The 20,282-nt window shown below is 44.9% G+C and overlaps 1 protein-coding gene and 1 long non-coding RNA gene across 3 annotated transcripts in view; one reads left to right on the top strand and one right to left on the bottom strand.

Annotated features, from left to right (window-relative positions):
- FAM89A (family with sequence similarity 89 member A) overlaps positions 1 to 20,282 on the bottom strand; it is a 49,165-nt gene that overhangs the window by 23,909 nt on the left and 4,974 nt on the right. The window contains exon 3 of one of the 2 annotated variants that reach the window (XM_043543273.1): positions 4,355 to 4,471. In XM_043543273.1, the coding sequence (XP_043399208.1) occupies positions 4,373 to 4,471 (99 nt within the window). In that variant the 3' untranslated portion in view covers positions 4,355 to 4,372. Of the gene's footprint in view, positions 1 to 4,354; positions 4,472 to 18,516; positions 19,634 to 20,282 lie in introns of those variants that run through there. The other variant, XM_043543274.1, reaches the window with a different exon arrangement.
- Positions 5,056 to 16,395, top strand: LOC122465113. The gene is made up of 2 exons (XR_006289685.1): positions 5,056 to 5,322; positions 15,886 to 16,395. It is a non-coding gene; the product is annotated as an uncharacterized LOC122465113 (long non-coding RNA).

Raw genomic sequence — 20,282 nt, 5'->3', positions numbered from 1 at the left:
TCCAGCGGAGGGCAACAAAAATGATTAGGGGACTGGAACACATGACTTATGAGGAGAGGCTGAGGGAACTGGGGATGTTTAGTCTTCAGAAGAGAAGAATGAGGGGGGATTTGATAGCTGCTTTCAACTACCTGAAAGCGGGTTCCAAAGAGGATGGCTCTAGACTGTTCTCAGTGGTAGCAGATGACAGAACAAGGAGTAATGGTCTCAAGTTGCAGTGGGGGAGATTTAGGTTGGATATTAGGAAAAACTTTTTCACTAGGAGGGTGGTGAAGCACTGGAATGCGTTACCTAGGGAGGTGGTGGAATCTCCTTCCCTAGAAGTTTTTAAGATCAGGCTTGACAAAGCCCTGGTTGGGATGATTTAGTCGGGGATTGGTCCTGCTTTGAGCAGGGGGTTTGACTAGATGATCTCCTGAGATCCCTTCCAACCCTGATATTCTGTGATTCTATGAAAAGCTCCCAATACACACATGAGATCACTATTGTTGTTAATGGACTCACTGGGGAAGACTAGACTCAACATTCCCAATATTTCTAAGACTCAAAATAAATGGGAAAAAATTAAATCTGAACCTTTCATGCCTTCTGTTTGCATCATAAAGAAACAATGGGAGAAAATTATTATTTTTGTATTTGTAGGTCCCCTTAAAAACACAAATAGTTTAGTACATTATAATCTTTCCTAGCCAGAGTGCAACTGCACCTTCATTTAAAAAGCACCCTTCACAATGAATCTCTGTTGTTATGAGCAGTGCTCGTTGCAATGCCTCTAGTTAAGGTTAGCTAAAACTTGCCATTAGAAGATCCTGTTTCTAGTGGCTTATAATTTTGCTAAACTTTAACCAGTTGGGCTGAAATTTTCCATGCCAAATGTCTGCCTCAGGCTTTTTTTTTCCCTTTGAATTTCAGCAAAGGCAGTTATCTGTTTCCTAGAACAAAGTTAGGGGGAAAATATGCTTTGCCCATGTTAAAAATAAATTCTTACAACTCATAAATTGAGAAATTTGAGAGTGGTAGCTGTGTTAGTCTGTATCAGCAAAAACAACAAGGAGTCCTTGTGGCACCTTAGAGACTAACAAATTTATTTGGGTGTAAGCTTTTGTGGGCTAGAGATATCCAGAGATATTGGATCTCCTATGCCTGGGGGGAGAAGAAGCTGTGCAAGCACAGCTACGGACCAGCCATTGAAATATGGACATTTATGACCAGAGGAATGCTGGGGAATGTGTATATGCCACATGAAAGCGAGGGAACTGTGTCAGGCATACCATAAGGCCAGAGAGGCAAGCAGTCAATCTGGTGCTGATCTGCAGATTTGCTGCTTTTACAAAGAGCTGCATGCCATACTTATCGGAGACCCTACCCTCACCCAATGGGCCATAATGAATATGGCCAAGAAGCCTGAGACACAGGCCCTCTTGAACCCATGTCTTCTACATTTCAGCTGAGTGCTCTAACCACCAGGCTATCAAGTCAGTGTCTCCTAATCTAGCTCAGTGAATATTTCATGATTATACAAAGTGGGCTAGCTCCAACAGGAGAGATTGAGAAAGGAAGCCAGAGACTGACTGAAGCTGTCTCTAACTCTCTCTCTCTTTCTGGCTTTTCATTAAAAATTTCAAACAGTCTTGGTTTCATCCCCATGCAGAACAGGACATTTTTTGAAATCGTGAAAATTTTTATGGGACAGAAAAACCATTTCTCACCCAACTCTGATGCTAGTGTCCTGAGGGATGATTCTGAAGATGTGACAGATTTTTGCTGCTATTATTGAATGTGCTTGTGCATTCTTTGTCTAAGAGGTTTGCAATTTACTCAAGGGTACTCTTGGATCTCTGATTGCTTCTTGGATTCCAACTAGCATCAGAGACCAAGAGCTTTTTTTCCCCATCAACATCTGGTTAGTCATTTGCATCCTATTCTTTTGGATTTGGCCTCTCCACAGTGACCCATGAATATGTGACTTCTAGACCAGGTTACTGCTTTGCACTCTACTTTAGGCTACACCTTAACACCACTCAGGAACTACTGCTGATGCAGAATATGGCTGTCCAACCTCTTAGGTCATGGTAGTTGATGGGCACATATTACTGTGACAGAATACACCCCTGTATCCAAACCCCCTACACACGACTGTAATTATCTTTGTACACAGTATGCCTTGTAAGGTATCATTTGAAAACTCATAATTTGCTGGTCAGTATTGTCCTGGTAAAATTTGTGTGGCAACATTGTATGCAAAGCTATAAGATTCCACTGTATGGTGTTATTAACACATGTTTCAAACCCCACAGCTCTGCCCAAACAGAATTTGGCAGACAGGTCAGTCCTAAACAAAGGAATGTGTGCTTCACTTAATTATCATTTAAGCAGTAAGCACAGTAATCAAGCAGAGAGGGAAACAAAGAAAGCTCAAAGAGGTCAGAAAAAAGCAGCAGGGAACATCCTTCCCCATAGACTGTCTCCTGGTGCCCAGCTGGAAATGTTTTTCAAGCGGGGGACTGAAACTATTAAAAGGAGGGACAAACATCCCCAAGGTACACCGCCCCTCTTCCTGCCCATCATATTCGCTACACCTGAAGCAACAAAGGAAGCATTCAGGGAGAATGGGTCCTGACCTATAGGCTTTGGTCAGTAAGGTTGCTGAAAGCAAGTGGTGAAAAACTTTGCTTGAATCTGATATAGTTTAAGTTAGGTAATAATAAATGTCTTGTCTATATTTTTCTTGTAACCATTTCTGACTTTTATGCCTCATTACCTGTACTCACTTAAAATCTATCTCTTTGTAGTCAATAAACTTGTTTTATCTAATCCAGTGTGTTTAAATTGAAGTGTTTGAGTAACTCTGTGACAAGTTGTGTGCATATTATTATCTTAAAGGAATAACAGACTTAATATAATCTGTACTGTCCAGGGCAATACAGGAGATATGTTTCTGGGTGAAAATCTGGGATTGGGGAGCAGTGTTGGGGTCGCCCTGCAGTATAACCAAGCCTGGAGAGATCCAGAGTATAACCCATTTGTGGCTGGCAGTTGCAAGTCACACCCTGAGTGTGTGTGTGTGTGTGTCTTGCATGGTGGAAGGCTGTTTATGAATGTGCCTGGTGGGAGCTACTTCAGCAAGGCATTGTAAGGCAGCCAAGGTTGAGCAGGGCGTTAGACTAGATGACCTCCTGAGGTCCCTTCCAACCCTGATATTCAATGATTCTATGAAGGTTGCAGGGGTGACACAGCTGCTCATTAGTCTGGATTGACTCTCTGTTATGTCACACCAGCCTCTTAGGTTATGGTAGTTGATGGGCATATATTACACCAGTCTTTTCAACGGTTGCAGTAGCTTCCTATTAATTCTGGGTGTATTTCAAGTATCAATTTTTGGCTAACTCAGAGATCACCTTTCTCCTTGTGAACCACCATGGAAGTAGAGATGAACTGGGGTGCGCATGCCCATCCCCACATTTAAATATCAGGGACAGAGGAAGGGCATTCTTAGTAGACAGCCTGGAACTCTGAAATTTGTTCCTTTAGCTGATCAGGCAGCGGCGATGGTTTTGACAGTTAGGATACAGCTCAAGGCCCCTCTCTTTTTTCAGGCATTTGCCTCAGGGAGGTTGGGTAAGCTGGTTGCGAAGGGGAAGTACTTGGTCTGAGAGCTTGTCCTTCTTGCTTTTTGCCTTTCATAAGAGATACATTTGTACACGTATTCTTACTACATTATGCACATGCTTTCTGAGGCAACTTGGATAGGGTGCATTTTATCATTCTAAAAATAAATGTAATGCAGTACATGTAATGACACTCTAAAACCCCAGTGTGTGTAATGAGAGCTCAACTCTGCACAGAGAAGGAAAGTGCAGCTGACACATGCACAGGAGTCTCCACTTGCTTTTTATAAAATACTATGCAAATGGAAGAAAGTACTTGCCAAAGAAACAGATGAAGATACATTCCTCAGAGATTTCTTTGTGACAGGACTTCAGAACCTGTCAGGGAGTGGTATTCAAAGTTTAGAGGCAGAATCCATTAAGTAATAATAATTCCCTTCTCTACAGGCCTGCAGCTCACAAATGGACAGACTGCTGATGAAATGTTGGGCTAGACAGAGAAAGTTAAAGGCAGCCCTAGTCATCTGCAAGTTAGTCAGCCGTTCAGTGTGATTCTTCTTTGCAGAATATTCCCAGTTCACCAGGGAGTACAATAGACTCTGGTGCAAATTTTCATCTCTTCACAGGATATTTGGGAGATGTAGCACCAAAGGGATTTCTGCAACGGGATCCTCCCACATCTACCAACACCGGCCCATCAAAGATGGAGGATAAATTTGAAAAACATTTACATTAATATTGCATACCATTTATTAGCTCTACCATCACAACTCTGGCCCTTGCTCTTTCCTCCTCTGCTTCACTCCTTCCCTCGTGGTGTCTGTCCTTCCTCCCTCTGTTGAAATGAACCCTTTGGTGTGCCACTACAAGGGAGAGACAAGTTGAGATTAGCTCCTCACAAGTAAGACACTGTCCTTACACAATTCCTTCTCTTCCTCTCTGCAAATCCCCCTTCCCACAATCCATCAAGTGTTCAACCTCCCCCTGCCACCACCACACACAGAGTCAGATCTCTTCTCCTCCAGCAAAACAAATTTCCTCCCACATATCAATTCTTTGCCACCTCATAAAAATCAATATGCCACCTTGTGGTGGGGTGAATAAACTCCACACCAGAATGGAACCAGTTAAGGAGCAGCTCTGGGCCCAGGCAGCCCCACCTATCCCCACCTGCAGTGTGCAGCTGGAGATGAAGTTTAAAAGAGAGCCAGACAGGGAAGGTAGTGAGACCTACTCTGGGAGCTTCTGAAGAAGGATGCTATAGAAACCTTTCCCAGGGGAAAGAGCCTGCCTGCTGAGCCCAGAGGGGCTGAAGATTCAGTTATTCTCCTTTTCCTTTTGTGATGGGGTGGAATAGGCCCAAAGACCCCCTGCTGGAGGTCTCAGAGTCCCACTACACCCTGTCCCAGAAAGGAGCAGTATAGAAGTCCTCCAGGGTGCCTGGAGTGGCTGTGGGGGAAGCAGTCAATTAGAAAGAAGCTGCAGGGAGTAGCCAATCAGGACCCAACAGGGCCATATAAAATGAGCTGCAGTACTAGAGAGAGTTAGTTGTTGCCTGGAGCTGGAGGAGTGAGGACTGTGTTCCTGGCTGGCTGGCTGGCTGGCTGGCTGGCTGGCTGAAGGAGCAGCAGGACCATGGACAGATCAGTTGCTGGCAGGGATTGGAGGAGCAAGAGGGAGCTGCTGGGACTGAGTACAAGACTTCAGCCCTATGGTAAGGGTGAGGCATTTGAGAAGGTGCTGGAGCTGCAGGGAAGTGGCCCAGGGAACAGAAACACAGTTTAATTAAAGAGATGCAGTAGGCGGCTGCTATTCATAGGGTCCCTGGTCTGGGACCCGGAGTAGTGAGCGCGCCCAGTCCCTCCCCTGCCACTACAGAATTGGCCTGAATATTGAACTGAGATACACCCCTGGAAGAGAAACTGAACTGTTAAGTGGCCAGCTGGAGAGGTGGGTCCAGAAACGGTGAAGAATCTCCAGGGAGGAAGTCCTGGGGGTATGGCCCCCATACCAGGATCAGAGACTATTTGATGGCTTGCCCAGAACGGGCTGTGGGACTGATTAAGGACTGAGCCCATGGAGGTCTGCAGGAAGACAGTGTCTCCAGGGAGGAAGCCCTGGAGATACAGCCCCATACTAGGGCCAGGACTATTTAAAGACTGAGGCTGGGGAGGGCTACAGAGATACCAACAGAGGAGTATTGGGATTGGCTCCTGTTGGACTATATACCCTGGAAGGGGTCTGTACAGTTTCAAATACAGGCTGTGTGTGAGACTCAGCTGGACGGCTGAATCATTGAAAACCTGCCTGAGAAACCACGAACAGGGGTCACCACAAACTGAGAGAGCTGCAGGCACACACACTCGACCGGGGCACTCACGAGAGGTGGGTGCCACCCCGTTACACTTTGCTACTGTGTCAAAATATAAGACTTTGGTGGGGTAGCAAGTGGTAAGATGTGACATGGGGGGGATCCTTTAGGCACTTCCAGGTGCTGGACATTGTTGCTTCTTACAGAGCTCTGGGCTGGAACCCAGTGGAGTGAGAGGACCTGGACTCTCATACCAATCATCTTCATATGGAGGGCATAAAAACCCTCTCTTCCAAACTCACCCCGAGGAAATACAGAGAGGGTAAAGACTTTGCAAAGCCCATGGATGGGGCTGAACACCTGCAGGGGTTGGTAAACAGAGGGAAGGTCCTCCTCCTGCCCACCTTTGGGAGAGCATGGGGCCTGATATCTTCCTTCAGACTGTTATCCCAGAGGGGGATACAGCTACTTGGAGAACAGATTGGAGGTTGGGTCAACACACACGCACCGAAAGGCAGACTGCCACGGATGTGACCGGGGCCAGTGATGGACACTGGTGATGGTACTAGGTCTCCCTTCGCCCTCTGACCACTAAGTGGCAGTGCCAGTAAGCGCTGCCCATCACACACCTCAGAACATAAATTCAAGTTTCTTAGCCCACCCAAAATTCAGTGCCTCCTCCAAATCAATTCCCCTTTTCAAAATTTATTCCACTCTTACAAAAATCAATCCGTCCTCTCCCATCTCCATAATACATAGAATCACAGTGCCATCTGGTACCACATGGGGATCAGGCTCCTCTGCACAACAGCCTGGCCTCCTTTCATTCTGAGATCACAGCTCGTCAGGGAGAGGAGGGGCCGCTGCTGGCCAGGCCGTGCTGTGCAGAGTTTTCCAGCTGCTGCTCTGCCACACCAGCTCCACAGTGATGGGGAGGAGCTGGCAGGCAGAGAGACCCCTAAAGGCATGGGGCTTTCCTTGTTTCTTTTTGATCTCAGATGGGCCTCTTGCCTGCCTTGCAGCGCTTGGAAGAGCAGAACCCTTGTGTAGGTATGAGGCACAGATTTGTTGTTTTTGTTTTTTAATTTGGCAGTGAGGCAGCCAGACATGGCAGAGTACAGCCAAGAGAGCAGGAGACAGAACTGGAAAGCCAGAATCTGACTAAAAGGTCTTCAAAGCCAGAGACTAGATGGGTCTATGGATTTGTACTTTTCTCATATTTATCCAATTATCACCAGCATTTGTGCACATCTGTTCCTCCAAATACTTTGTTCTATGTGTTTTATGAAGGAAGAGGCGAAAACTCCTAGTTTAGAGGCCTCTACCTAGAAAATTCTCACAATGCCTATCAGCGTGCAACATCACCCAGGGGATTCTCAAACTGGTGCAAAATCTCCAGAGTGCAATGCATCGCGGGGAGGAACCATATTGGAAAATTGCCAGGATCCCCTGCTCTGAGCATCAGTGGATGAAGAACTCTAGGATAGCTGTTAAGAATTGCCATAATGCAGTACACATAGGGTTGACAGACAGAGATACAACACTTTTGAAACAGGATAGTATCAAACAGTGTTGCTCTACAGACCCATTTGGCCAAGTTAGAACGTGATTATCTGGCATGGTTATACCAAAAGACTGTTGCTCTGTAGACAAGGCTCTTCTTTAAGCTTCTGCTTTCACTTTTCTCTTAAGGAGCTCTATTTTGGTAATAGGACAATCCCTTTTGGGCATTGGGTTTTCAGATTAGGCTGATCAGGAACATAAAACATCCCCATATACTGTTAGTCAGTGTCACATCAAAGGACTTCAGTCAGGAAGACAAATAATTAAATTACCTAGGCTTTGATCAAGAGTCTGCAGTTTGCTTCAAACACTTCCACAGGACATTTGCTTGCTTTAATCACCACTGTCTCTTTTGTGATCAAAGGAGTTCCTTTTGATATAGGGAATGCATTGCCTCTTAATCAAGGTGATTTAACTCGTCCCTAACCTTCCTAATTGTGTTACTGGTTTAATGTAAAATATGTTTATTGACATCTGTTCATGACAGCTTCTGTCTAATGGTATGTCACACTAATTGTATTGTTTGAGTGTGACCAGCAGCTTCTTTGCTCTTCTGCACATTCCAGATTCCAGACACATGCATCTTTACTTTTTGAATACAGATGTAGAATGAACAATTTTCAAGGATAAAGATATTTTCCAATTCTCTTTATAGTACCCTGATATCAGGCAACCTGAGAGGTGGACAGACACTCCCCCTGTTGCTGACATGTGGCCAGCAGTAGTTGCAGAGAGAAGGCAGCAGAATGCTGGGGTGAGGTTACAACTACAGTTACCTTTAGACTCACCCCTGTAGTGGTCTCGCCCGAGGGGCTGGATTAGGAACTGTTGTTTTGTTCATTTGCTGTAAGTGTAAAGTGAGCATGCCTAGGATTGTTTGCACTTCTTATTCCTGGCGGCCCTAGTCAATGAATCCTCTTATTTAGAGAGTGTCATTGTTTATGGAAACCTACCTGTCATGACCCCAGGAGTCTCAAACCTGGGTCTACAGGCTTCCTGGAGGAAGGTGGGGGCATCAAACTCTAATCCTCCACCCAACAGCTTCCTGGTATCACATAGAACCAGGGCTCCTTGAAGCCCAGCTCAGACAGTAGGCTCCACCCTGGGCCCTGATTGGTGGAACACCAGAGTTCCTGGTTGGTCTGCTCCCCTTACTTAAGCCACAGGGAGGCATAGGAATTTGTCTATATAACTGGGCTCCACACTGCTTCGGACTGCTCACTCAGCGCTACCTGCTCTTGTCTCCTGCCCCAGCCTCCCTGGTGTCCTGACTTGGCCTGATTCCTGCAATCTGACTCTAGGTCCCTGACCTCGACTTCTGACCTCCTGGTTCAGAACCCTGCCTGGCGTGAGGACCCGGCCCCCTATCCTAACACTAACCTCTAGGCATGGCCACCTGCATCCTGACCCTGACAGTTTGTACGGACCACACAGTAATCCTCAAGAGGGTGGGCCCAGGGTGAGAGGTATGGTACTAGCAGCCCAACTGCTGCCTCCAGAGATACTGGATTTGCCCAAATGGACTGTCCGCCTCCAGGCCGATAACCAAGCACTGCAGGCCCAAGTCATGCAGCTAACCTCAGAGAACCGTTTGCTGTTGGATCGAGTAAACCAGCATTGTGTGGAGAATGCTGTATTCCAGATACAACCCACCGTGCCCTGTCCTGAACGGGGATCTGCAACACCTCTGCCAGAACCATTCAGTGGGAGTTGCTAGTGGTTCTGGGGCTTCATGAACCAATTCTGCCTCCTATTCATGTTGCATGCCCAAATTTAGGCTTCTGACCCAGCCATGGTGGGTTTGATAATCAGCCTGCTGATGGGAGAGGTGTTGCACTGGACCTCCCTCTTGCTGTATATTAACAGCCTAGTGCCTTCAAATTTGAATGCCTTCCTCCAATCTATATCCACGATCTTTGATGACCTGCATTGTGCCTGCTTGGCCGAGGCTGCTGTAAGGAAACTCTGGCAGGGGCAGGGTATCATTGCTTCCTAGGCAGTGCTTTTCTGCCATCTCCCTGCAGACACAGCAAGGAACAAGGTGATGCAGTGGTATCTGTTCTGGTGGGGTCTGTAGGAGGAAATCAAAGATGAACTGGCCTGTGTAGAGACACCCATGGGTCTGGATGTCTTCATCGACCTTGCCATCCACATAGATAATCAGTTACAGGAACAGAGGAAGGAAAAGAGAAGTTCCCTGCAGCCCCTGTGTCTGACCACCATTGCATGGGTGCCCATTCCATCCACTCAACTGATGCAGGTGAATCTGGCTCATTGACAGCTCACCGCCAAAGCAAACAATGCTGTTGCACCACCAATGCTTCTATTGAAGCAAACCTCGTCATGCCATTTCTGCCTGTCCTGCACGAGCCCCATGGGACCTGGGAAACAAGTTGACTCAGGTTTGGTAAGGGGGACCGGCCTGGGCTCTGAGAATTTCCCCACACCTTAGTCCTGACTGGGACATGCACCCTGCTCTGTTTGGGAGCTTTATACTTGCAGGTGCATATCTGGCTGTGCATCCCTGAGAGGCCCCCATGGATTTCCACACAGCTGGCTCTCATCAATTAAGGAGCAGCCAACAATTTCATAGATGCAGTGGCAGTCCAGGCCTGGCAACTTACTTTGCAATGCAAGGCCACTCAGCACCTAATAAAAACTGTGGACTGCTCCCCTCTGTCTTCGGGTCCAGTGATCAAGGAGACAGTCCCCCAGGAAACAGTTATTCAGGGGCACTGAGAAATACTATGATTCAATGCAGTTCAATCCCCACACTTCCCTCTGATTCTGAGCATCTCCTAGATCACCCTTGAAAATCCCCTCATTCATTGGCAAGAACAGGAGGTCAGTTTCCCTTCAGAATTCTGTCAACAATATTGTCAGGAGCAAACTGATGATGGCCCGATACCCAGGTCCTGGAGGGCTCACGGGGAGGTGATCACCCAGGCAGGGACACCCTCTGAACCTACATCAGAATCCCCCTTAAATATCATGAATATGCTGAAGGGTCTGAAAAGAAGAACATGGGGGAAAACCTCCCTCTGCACTGGGACTACCCTGTAGAGCTGCAGCCGGGAGCAAAAATACAGTTCAGATGGATTTATGCCATGTCAGAACCCAATCTGCCTGTGCTGCATGAATACTTCCAGGAAAACCAGCCAGAGGATTCATCATCCACCCTTGCTGGCTGGTGGGCCAATCGTCTTTGTCAAGAAAAAAGGCAGCAGTTTTCGATCCTGTAGACTACCAAACCTTGAAACCAGATAACAAGCAGGCTGGGCAGTACAGGAGATACATTTCTGGGGGAAAATATGGGACTGGGGGTGTGTTGGGGTCACCTTGCAGTATAACCAAGCCTGGTGAGAGGAAAAGTATAACCCAAAGGTGGCTGGCAGGCTGCAGTTATACTCAGAGTGTGGCTTGCACGATGAAAGGCTGTTTGTGAGCGGCGCATGTGGGAGCTACTTCAACAAGGCATTGTAAGGCAGCCAAGGTTGCAGGGGTGACACAGCTGCTCATTATTCTGGATTGTACCCTGGTATGTCACAGTTACAAACAATTTCTGGTAAGGATGAATAGACCAAAGAGCAAGAGGGATATGCATTAGAAACCTAGAGTTAGAGGAGGATGGCAATGATGGGTCAAGATGACCTACTGAGAGATGAAGACCCTCCACACAAGGTAGTTTGTCCTATTTAATTTATTTGTTGTGTATTTTCTTTTGTTTACCATGCGGGATGTGGGTTGATTTATGCTGAATCTCAGAGATGGCATTATCATCCTAAATACAAAAATGACTGCAAGTGAGGCCAGAAGTACCCTGATTCTCTGGTGACCAGAGTATGGAATTGTCAACTGTGTTGCTCTTCCTTGGCCACACGATAGAATTGCCCTCTTGAATCTTAACTCCTCTTATCCCCACTATACTCTTGCTGCCTCTGTTGTCCCATTCCTGTCTCTAATGCAAACCTGGCTCCCAGCCATTTATATCATTGTAAGGGCAGTAATCTCTAGATTCCTCCACTCCCACTTGCTGTCCTCAGTTTAACACAGGCCAAATATGGTGACTGAATGCCGCCACGACTTGAAAAGCTTTCTGTCCATCTCTCTACCTTTCTTGGTAGGAAACACCTGCTGTGATGCTGAATGAGCCAGCTCCATTGTAACATTCCACTGACTTCGTTGTTCACAGCAGTTGCAGTGGTGGATCAGCAGCGAGCAGGTTAAACTGCATTTTCCAGGCAGAAAAGAATAACGAAACCAAGGGATCAAGATGTAGAGAAAGATGGAAGTGGTGGCAGAGGGGGAGGAAAATGAGGAGAAAATCAAAGTTTGACAGAGAAAAGGTTATGTTGCAGGCAGAAATACCAAAAAGGGATCAAAGGGTCAAATGAGAATTAAATCACCCGGTTGCTATCCTATTGTGGGAGCAAAGGAAGACACTTTGTGAAGTAAAGTGGAATAGATTAAATAGAGAGGGAACAGGAAGGAGAGAGAGAGATTACAGCAATACAGCATACATCCAGGGCAGGGATCTGCCTGTATTGTGGGAAAGGAATTTAGCAGAATTTTAATCTTAACCTTCTAAATCTATTGAGTTGTTAAGAAGAGAGAGACAAATATTTTGAGGACTCCAGCATTTGACTTGCCTTCAGAACTGATATAATCTTGTGGGAAATATTTTCAGATATTTAAAAAAAATGTGTTAACTGTTGTGCAGGCATCCAGTGCTCTGTCACTGCAATAGTTACTGCTTATATCAGGCCCAGAGAGCCAAATTGTGGAACCCTCATGTGCACTGGTGAGCACTTACACATATAAGCACTGCCCTTGTCTTCACAGTGGGACTACTTGCACGAATAAGTGTTCATCAATGTCACAGATGACTAGCTGTTTTCAGGGTAGGGTAATGTAAGTGCATGTGTGTGATATATAATATGTTTGTATTATGTGTGTACATACATATATACATTATTATTGCCATATGTGTATACATACATATATACACACATTACTGATGATATTCTATTCCACAAAGAGTGCCTTATTATTCTTATTTTTTTCTGTGAAAGATGTTTTCCATTCTATTAAATTGCATATCCATAGAGATTTGGGGGGATTTCTGGGCACCAAACCAGTCAATCCAATTTGGACTGGGACAGTGGTTACTCTGGGTTAAGTCTCTTATCTGTCCCCTTCAGATGTTTTAGTTCTCTGTTATTCATAGTAAGCATAAAATTAAAAGTGGTACAGACTTATTGGCAGGGACCCAGCAAGAAACCTAAGAAGGAAACATTAGGGGGCAAGATTCTGATTTCAGACAATACAGTGTAAAGCTGAACTAAATCCATTGATTTCAATGAAGTAACAAAAGATTTACACTGGAGAAGCTTGACCAGCATCTGGTCTAATATACTATCATATTTTTTTTCTTCTTAAAGTCACAAGTACACTTGATTCCTTATTTCACTAGAATCTTCCTGCTTTGTTTATGTGTGGGTACCAAATACCCAAACTTGAAACTCAAATTGCTCATGGTTTTTTATGAAGAAATGGAAACTCTGGATTACAGTAGACTAACTATTGAGTTTTTATTATGTTAGCCTGTTCATTATTCATCTTGCTTATCCTTAGAAGGCAGTAGCAGCAGCGTGAGAAGGAACTGGCCCCTCCATATATCTGACTCTTCACTCATACCATTATAAATTAGAAGATAACTGTATTGAAATCAGTAGAGTTACAAGAGGGTAAAACTGGTGTAAGTAAGAAAAGAATCAGGGCCAGATTCTATGCTGGGCCTCACAGGAGACACAATCATCTTTGTGCCCTCTGGATTCTGGACTTGTCCAGGAGCTTGCAGCACAACTTATGACTGCTCTACATTATGGTGACTTTGCATGGCCAACCATGAGAGAGCTTGTGATTGATTGAATGAGTGGTCAGTGAAATCCACTGTGTCCTCCCTCTGGTTTTGTCCAAGTCCTTGTAGCCAGGTCAGGCTTGTCTGCTTCAAATGCTTACTTGCTTCATAGGTCTGGCAGGTTTTTCAAATAGAGCATCTCCGATAATGGCTTTGTGAGCCCTTGTGACAGGAACTGATCTCTAGCTTCCTTAGGAATAGACAAGCAAAGCCCACATCTAGGGTATTTATCAATCCTTTTTGGTTCAGCTGAATTCCCTTCCTTTTGCTCCCTGCTTGGTAAGACCTGTTTTCTGGGAGTCACAGACAGATCAATTGTATGGCTCAGTTCACTGAATATTACTTCCCCTTTCAGACGTCCTAAACTTCAGGGGCCAAATAAACAATTGTTTTCACTCTGTAGTGCCACAGTATAGACACTTCCTATATCAATGGAAGGGGTTTTTGTGTTGCTGTAGTTAATGCACCTCCCAGAGTGGTGGTTGCTAGGTTGACGGAAGAATTCCTGTGTCAACCTGGCCATATCAACAGCAGGTGGTGGGTCATCTTAACTACGGCACTATGGGGTATGTGTTGTTCTTCTAAGTAATGCAGGTAGAGGGACCAAAATTTTAAGTGTAGACCAGGGTTTAATCATTTATACTCAGGCACAGTGAATGCCAAGGGAGTATAAAATGCAACCAGATTAAAGTGGTAGCAGTTCACACCCACCTTGTGTAAATAATTATACAAGGTGCAAGGCAGTAGTGAACCAAGCTTCTTTTCTAGTGTTTCTAGTTGTCTGTTGTTTCAGGCACTCTTGCTTAGATGGAAGCAGTTTTTCAGTGTTACAGACATATTATCTCCTGTGTCTTTCCTTCTGTTCAGAAATTTTATTTTTTCCCCCACTGCTTACATTTTCCTTACTTTTTCGGTGTCTCTTCTCAATGGTTCTGCCTTAAAAGAAAATTATATTGACTTGGTATAATAAAGGCCAGATTATGTTTAGCCCTGTGCAGCTGTGGGGAAGGGAGGATGAATGGCAGACATGGAGAATGAGGTGCAAGGAGCATTCCTCCCTCCTATTCAGCAACCAATCACAATCCCAGTCCTTGTGCTCACTGAGCATAAAGACTGATTGAGTCTAGTGCCATTGCTGGAGATAGGGAGGAGAAAGTGAAGAGCTATCATCGCCCCATCCCTGCTATACCAATTAGCGAAGCTGGGTCAGCTTCAAAGGAAATACATGCTGCATCCTTTGAAAGAGTGGCAGATGTTAAGAGAGCTTCTGATATTATGGAGGTGCTGATTATGACATCATAGTGATGGTGCATTCTGAAATAATCTTAAAATGGGGCCTGAATTCTTGTTCTTCTCTTTATGTAGGTGGTTTGTCAGAGTGAAACTTCACACAGCATTCATTGTTGTGCGCTTTGTGTTTTCAAAGTAATTTGGCTTTGCATAAATTTTTGATAGGAAATATTTGAAGCTGGCTTCTTGTTTGAAATTTGTCTGCCAGCCTCTTTGGTTGGCATGTATTTTTAAAACAACATTGTATGTTTACACCAAAATCGGCACACAGGTGAATCAGAAGTAGATTAGGTAGTTCTTGAAAATAAATGTTTGGATAAGGATCATTTTTTGCCATTATTAATGATAATGAAACCTTGTGTTCAACAAGTAGTCAATAAATAAAATCTTCTCTACTGGATAGAAATCTTCTCTGTCAGCACTTACGTTCTTCTGGCAGATTTTATCCTCTCATGGAGAAGATTTTATGCACAGCTGCATTTCTCTGACAGATACAATCTTCTCTGTCAGCAGGCAGGTAAAATCTTTATCAGCAACTATTTTTCTGCGGCACAGCTCTGGTATCCTCCCTATCTCTGTCCCCATTGCTTCATTGAACACATAACTTAATACACACAAAAACTTGGTTGTACAACATACATGACACACACCCATAAAAGAAAGGAAATGAAGAGTCAAGCCACTTAACAGTACCTGTCATCTACTCCTCCAGCCACAGGTACACACCTTACCATCACCACAGCTACCATACGTCACAGATCATACACAACAACTTTAACTCTGCCCCACTATGGATACCACATTTTCAGCACCCTGTTAGCCAAACCATCCTGTTCAAACAAACCAAACATCCATAGTAGTGTTTGGAGGGACAGTTTGGTTTAAAGGCTGTGTGCAGGAAGTGATGAGAGGGCAGAGTTAAGGTTGTAGTGTGAATGCAATCTGTTGTATATGGGGGGGGGGGTGACAAACATACACTAGTTTAGACTAGTAACCTGATATTGAGGTGCTGAGCATTTGCAGATCCCATTGACTTCAGTAGCAGGCACCTGTGAGTGCTCAGCAGCTCTGATAGTCAGGCTACACATTTTCAATGGTGCAAAAAAAAAAAAAAAAATCACATTGCAGTGTAGGCCTCTAGAATTGGTCCAGGTGCACTTTGTCTTTTTTAACTTATGAACCCTTTCTTGTAGCTGCTTCTGCAATGGAGTGATGACCTCTGGCGTGATATCCTTTTCTTCTCTGCTGCCATTCGAACAGCAAGCAGTATGTTTTGAGTGATGTCCCTTTAATTGGAAAAGGGATGGACTATTGGAACCCCAGCTTTCCATAAAGGCTAGGAGAAGGCAATTGGATCAGGAAAATGTAAAAAAGAAGAAAACTACCTACAGTGATCTCAGCAGCAGCTTTTTGAAGAAAAGAACCTGAGGAAAAAGTGAGGGAAAAATTAATAGGAAAGAGGGTAAAGTGTGAGAGGAAAATAGTGTAAGACATAAAAGAAAAGAGTTAGGGAAAGGAAGAGAACAAAAGAGGAAACCACCTGACACATGGAGAAAGTAGGAATACAGAAAGAATATACTCACACAAAAATCCACCCAACAAAATAAATGAGCTCCTGGTTGTTGTTCTCTCTCTCTTTTCATGGTTTGAATTACTATCTGACTTATCTTTTTTAAATATAAAAATAAAACCTATTCATTTTGCTCCAGTGCATAAATACTCAATTATAAGATATGAATGAGTGAGTACCGATAGAAGGTAAATGATTTAAGGGGATATTAGTTATAAAACTGAGGTATTTACATAACAAGGCAAAGACATTCAGAATCAAAGCCATAACTGCCAGAATAGGGATCTCCAGGTTATCCATGTCCAGTCCCATTTCTCTCAGATTCTTCTGAAGACAGAAAAGAGGAGGAAATATAAGAATCTTCAGCTTTTATAAGAATAATGTAGATACAAAACATGTTAAAGCCAGATTCTGAACCCTTGCTCACATTGAATAGCACCTTACTACACAAGTATCAATGGGAAATCAGTGGGACTTTTCAGAGTAAGTTGTTACTTAATAGGAGTAAGGTGTCAGAATCTGGTCCATAGGGATTACAGGCTGTATTTTCTTATGTAATCTAAGTGTCATTTTTCACTGTCTATATTAGTTTCTCTTCTGCCCTCAGAGCAGCAAAAATGACAGTCTCATTATAATCCTTCACATCCACATCTCTAATGCAATTACAATTATGTGTACATTTGACATAAGGTAAAAACTAGTTCTGCTCCCCATCACAGCATTGACTCTTCCAGCACTAGCCCATAATGTCACTTTGTTGACTGAGCATGCAATCAGCCTCTAGAATTATTTTGAAACAAGACCCTTTGAGGCGACTAGCATATGTGAACAAGTGCATCATATTAAATTACTACTCCTCTGAGGCTTAGCTGTCACCCTCCCAAGACCTAAATGTATGACAATGACCTTTTAAACTGGATGGCAAAGACCTTGAATAAAAGACATGACACAAAATAGTAGAAAAAGAATCTTGAAATGATGTGGATTGATTTTTTTTAAACATCTATTACTTGTTCTATAATCTCCGTTTCAAGGTTAATAATACATTACAAAAATAAATAGTGAGGCAAAACCAGATTTGTGCATGACACAGGTAAAGCTCAGTCTAAAACAGAATGCTGTATCTCTTCACCAGATGTATTTGACCAGTGCTCCTGCTTCAAGGAAATATTGCAAAGCCCATTGCCTACTTTCAAGTACCATCAGCTCCTGCCAAATCTGGCAACCAGCATGACACTGTAGTAGTCAAACTTTGTGCACACTTTGACCAATCTCTTTACTTCTACACCGTACTTCTACACCGTATTTACTTTACTACACCGTACCAATAATCTCTCAGAGAAGATATGCCATTACACCCCACATGATCACTAAAAGTGACAGCAATCTAGCAAAAGGCCAAAAAGAACCCAAAAGACCTCCATAAGAATTGTTGCTTCTAGGAAATTATATATATCATAACATGTGTGACATATATCCATACCAGAAATATTCATTGTACATCTAGTCCCATAGTTGGGGAGGTCCACTTTAGACTATCTAGATGATACAAATATTTTAACCACCATATAAGAGATACTGGTAGGGGTGTAAGTAACTTAAAGGATTTACCGGTACGCCGGAGTCCTGAGCAGGGCGTGTCCTCAACCGGAAGAGGTGGGGCCTTTAAATCCCTGGCTGCAGTAGCAGTGGCTGGGAGCCCAGGGCCCTTTAAATCACCCCCTGAGCTACCAGCTGCAGAGGTGGCTGGGAGTCCCGGGGCTCGGTGGAGATTTAAAGGGCCCGGGGCTCCAGCCGCCGCTACTGCAGCAGAGCCCCAGGCCGTTTAAATTGCCGACGGAGCCCCGGGGCCTCCCGGCTGCCGCCGCTACTCCAGGGCTCGGGGCTCTGGCAGAGATTTAAAGGGCCTGGGGCTACACTGTGGTTGCGGCGGCTGGGAGCCCCTGGCCCTTTAAATCACTTCCGGAGCCCCAGGCCACCGCCACCCCAGGGCTCCAGCAGTGGGGCTCGGGTGGCATTTTAAAGGGCCCAGGGCTCCAACTACCGCTACTGCCACAGGCCCTTTAAATCGCCATCTGAACCCTGCTGTCAGAGTCCCTGGGGTAGCAGCGGGAGCCAGGGACTTTGGTAGTGATTTAAAGGGCTCTTTAAATCACAGCCCAAGCTGCCTCCGCTACACAGGGGCTCTGGCAGCGGGACTCTGGTTGTAATTTAAAGGGCCTGGGGCTCCGGCCGCTGCGGGGAGCCCTGGGCCCTTTAAATCGCCAGCCTGGGGAAGCTGGTCTGGTCCGGCACGGCGTACCAGCTCTTGCCGGTATGCCAGACCGGACCGTGCTGGCTTACTTTCACCTCTGGATACTGGTCACAGTTTTTCCCTAAGATCTGATGGCATAAAACTTCTGGAAAAATCAGTGTGACCTGCTACCTGGGAAATCCCCTTGTATTAATGGTATCTCTGATTGAGCACAGCAGATCTACACCATCCATATCCTGTTCCCCACCAGATAGGATGACCAGACAGGAAGTGTGAAAAATCAGGGCAGGGGGTGGGGGGTATTAGGAGCCTATATAAGAAAAACACCCCAAAACCGCAACGGTCTCTATAAAATAGGGACATCTAATCACCCTACCACCTGATGGCCAAGGCAGCCACATGTGATTTATAGCAGCTCTGAGGCTTTCCTAAATTGTAACAGGGGCCCAAAACAGCCCTGTTCAGCCCAGAGTTGGGAAGCTACAAAGATATAAAGCCACTTTGTCCCTTCCTCTTGGGGCCTGCATTGGCCAGACCTGAGACATGGAGCAAGTGAATAGAATGAAAATAGTGGGAGTTTTTAATATCCTTACGATGCCACATAGATGGTCAGCCTACTCAGGTCTAGCTCTGTCAAATGCTATCTCATTATCAATTTAGTCCATTTCTGCATAACTGGTACTAAAACTTCCCACTTAATGTACAGCTATAATGTTACAAGTAGGACAAAGGCAAAGGCCAAAACCAATGTATGCCCTCCTTTCCAGTGACACAAATAAAATGCTAAAATCCTTGTAATGAATCATGAAAGAGGATTAAGCTTTTCTACTCACTATGCTTTTCAGCTACCAAAAGTTAATGCTAGCCTTTTGTTTGAAAACAAAAGTTCTTCTTCAAGTGGTATCTCTGTGGGTGCTTCACTTCAGGTGTCGGTGCATCCCGGCGCCATTGATGAGAGATCTTCGGTAGCAGTGCCTGGTCGGGACGTGTGTGCGCAGTTGGTGTCTCAAATTGTTGTTGGAGTCTGTTTGGCGCACGTGCGTTCTGACCCCCCTCAGTTCCTTCTGAACCCTCCTTGGCTGAAGACAGAACTCAGGGCATTGCTGAACCTCTTCCTCTATTTTGAGAAGAAAATTAGTTTTAGTTAGATAAAAACTCCCCAGTTACTACCCTACCTTTAGATAGTTGCATATAGTTCGTTTTAAAAACAAACAAAAAAACCCTAGTTTTTTCTTAACCCCTTTTCCCACTTCGGGAGTGAACCCCGCTAAGGTCTCATTCTTAGACTTTCTGGAGTGGACCACATTCAAGATGCTGGGGTCTCCCGGTTTTACAAAATGCAACTCTTGCAAGGACCCCATACCACACTCGGAAGGATATTGCTGGTGTGTCAAATGCCTCAGTGAGACTCATGTCCCAAATAAGTGCGTCCACTGCAATAATCTAAAAGCCAGAGCTAGCCAAGACAGAGACTGGGGTTTAAAGATATTCTTGTGGAGAAATCCCTCCAACCTGATTTGGAGACGGGAGGAACAAAACCCTCTGCTAGGTGCTCTCCGACCAGGTCAGAACTGACCAAGAGCAGGGCTCCACCCTCTCATGAGAAGAGGAAGAGAGCCTTGACCTCCCCACACAGGGAACCGGGCAAAAAGAAATGTTTCCCAGTGAGGTCCTTGCCAGCGGTGCCAACTGCCTCAAGGGTCAGCACCTGTGATCCCAGCACCTCTGGCACCGGGCATATGGTGCAGAAAAGTAAGGAGTCAAGA

The sequence above is a fragment of the Chelonia mydas genome, chromosome 3, assembly GCF_015237465.2.
Source record: "Chelonia mydas isolate rCheMyd1 chromosome 3, rCheMyd1.pri.v2, whole genome shotgun sequence".
NCBI lineage: Eukaryota > Metazoa > Chordata > Testudines > Cheloniidae > Chelonia > Chelonia mydas.
This window is presented reverse-complemented; position numbering and strand designations above follow the sequence as displayed.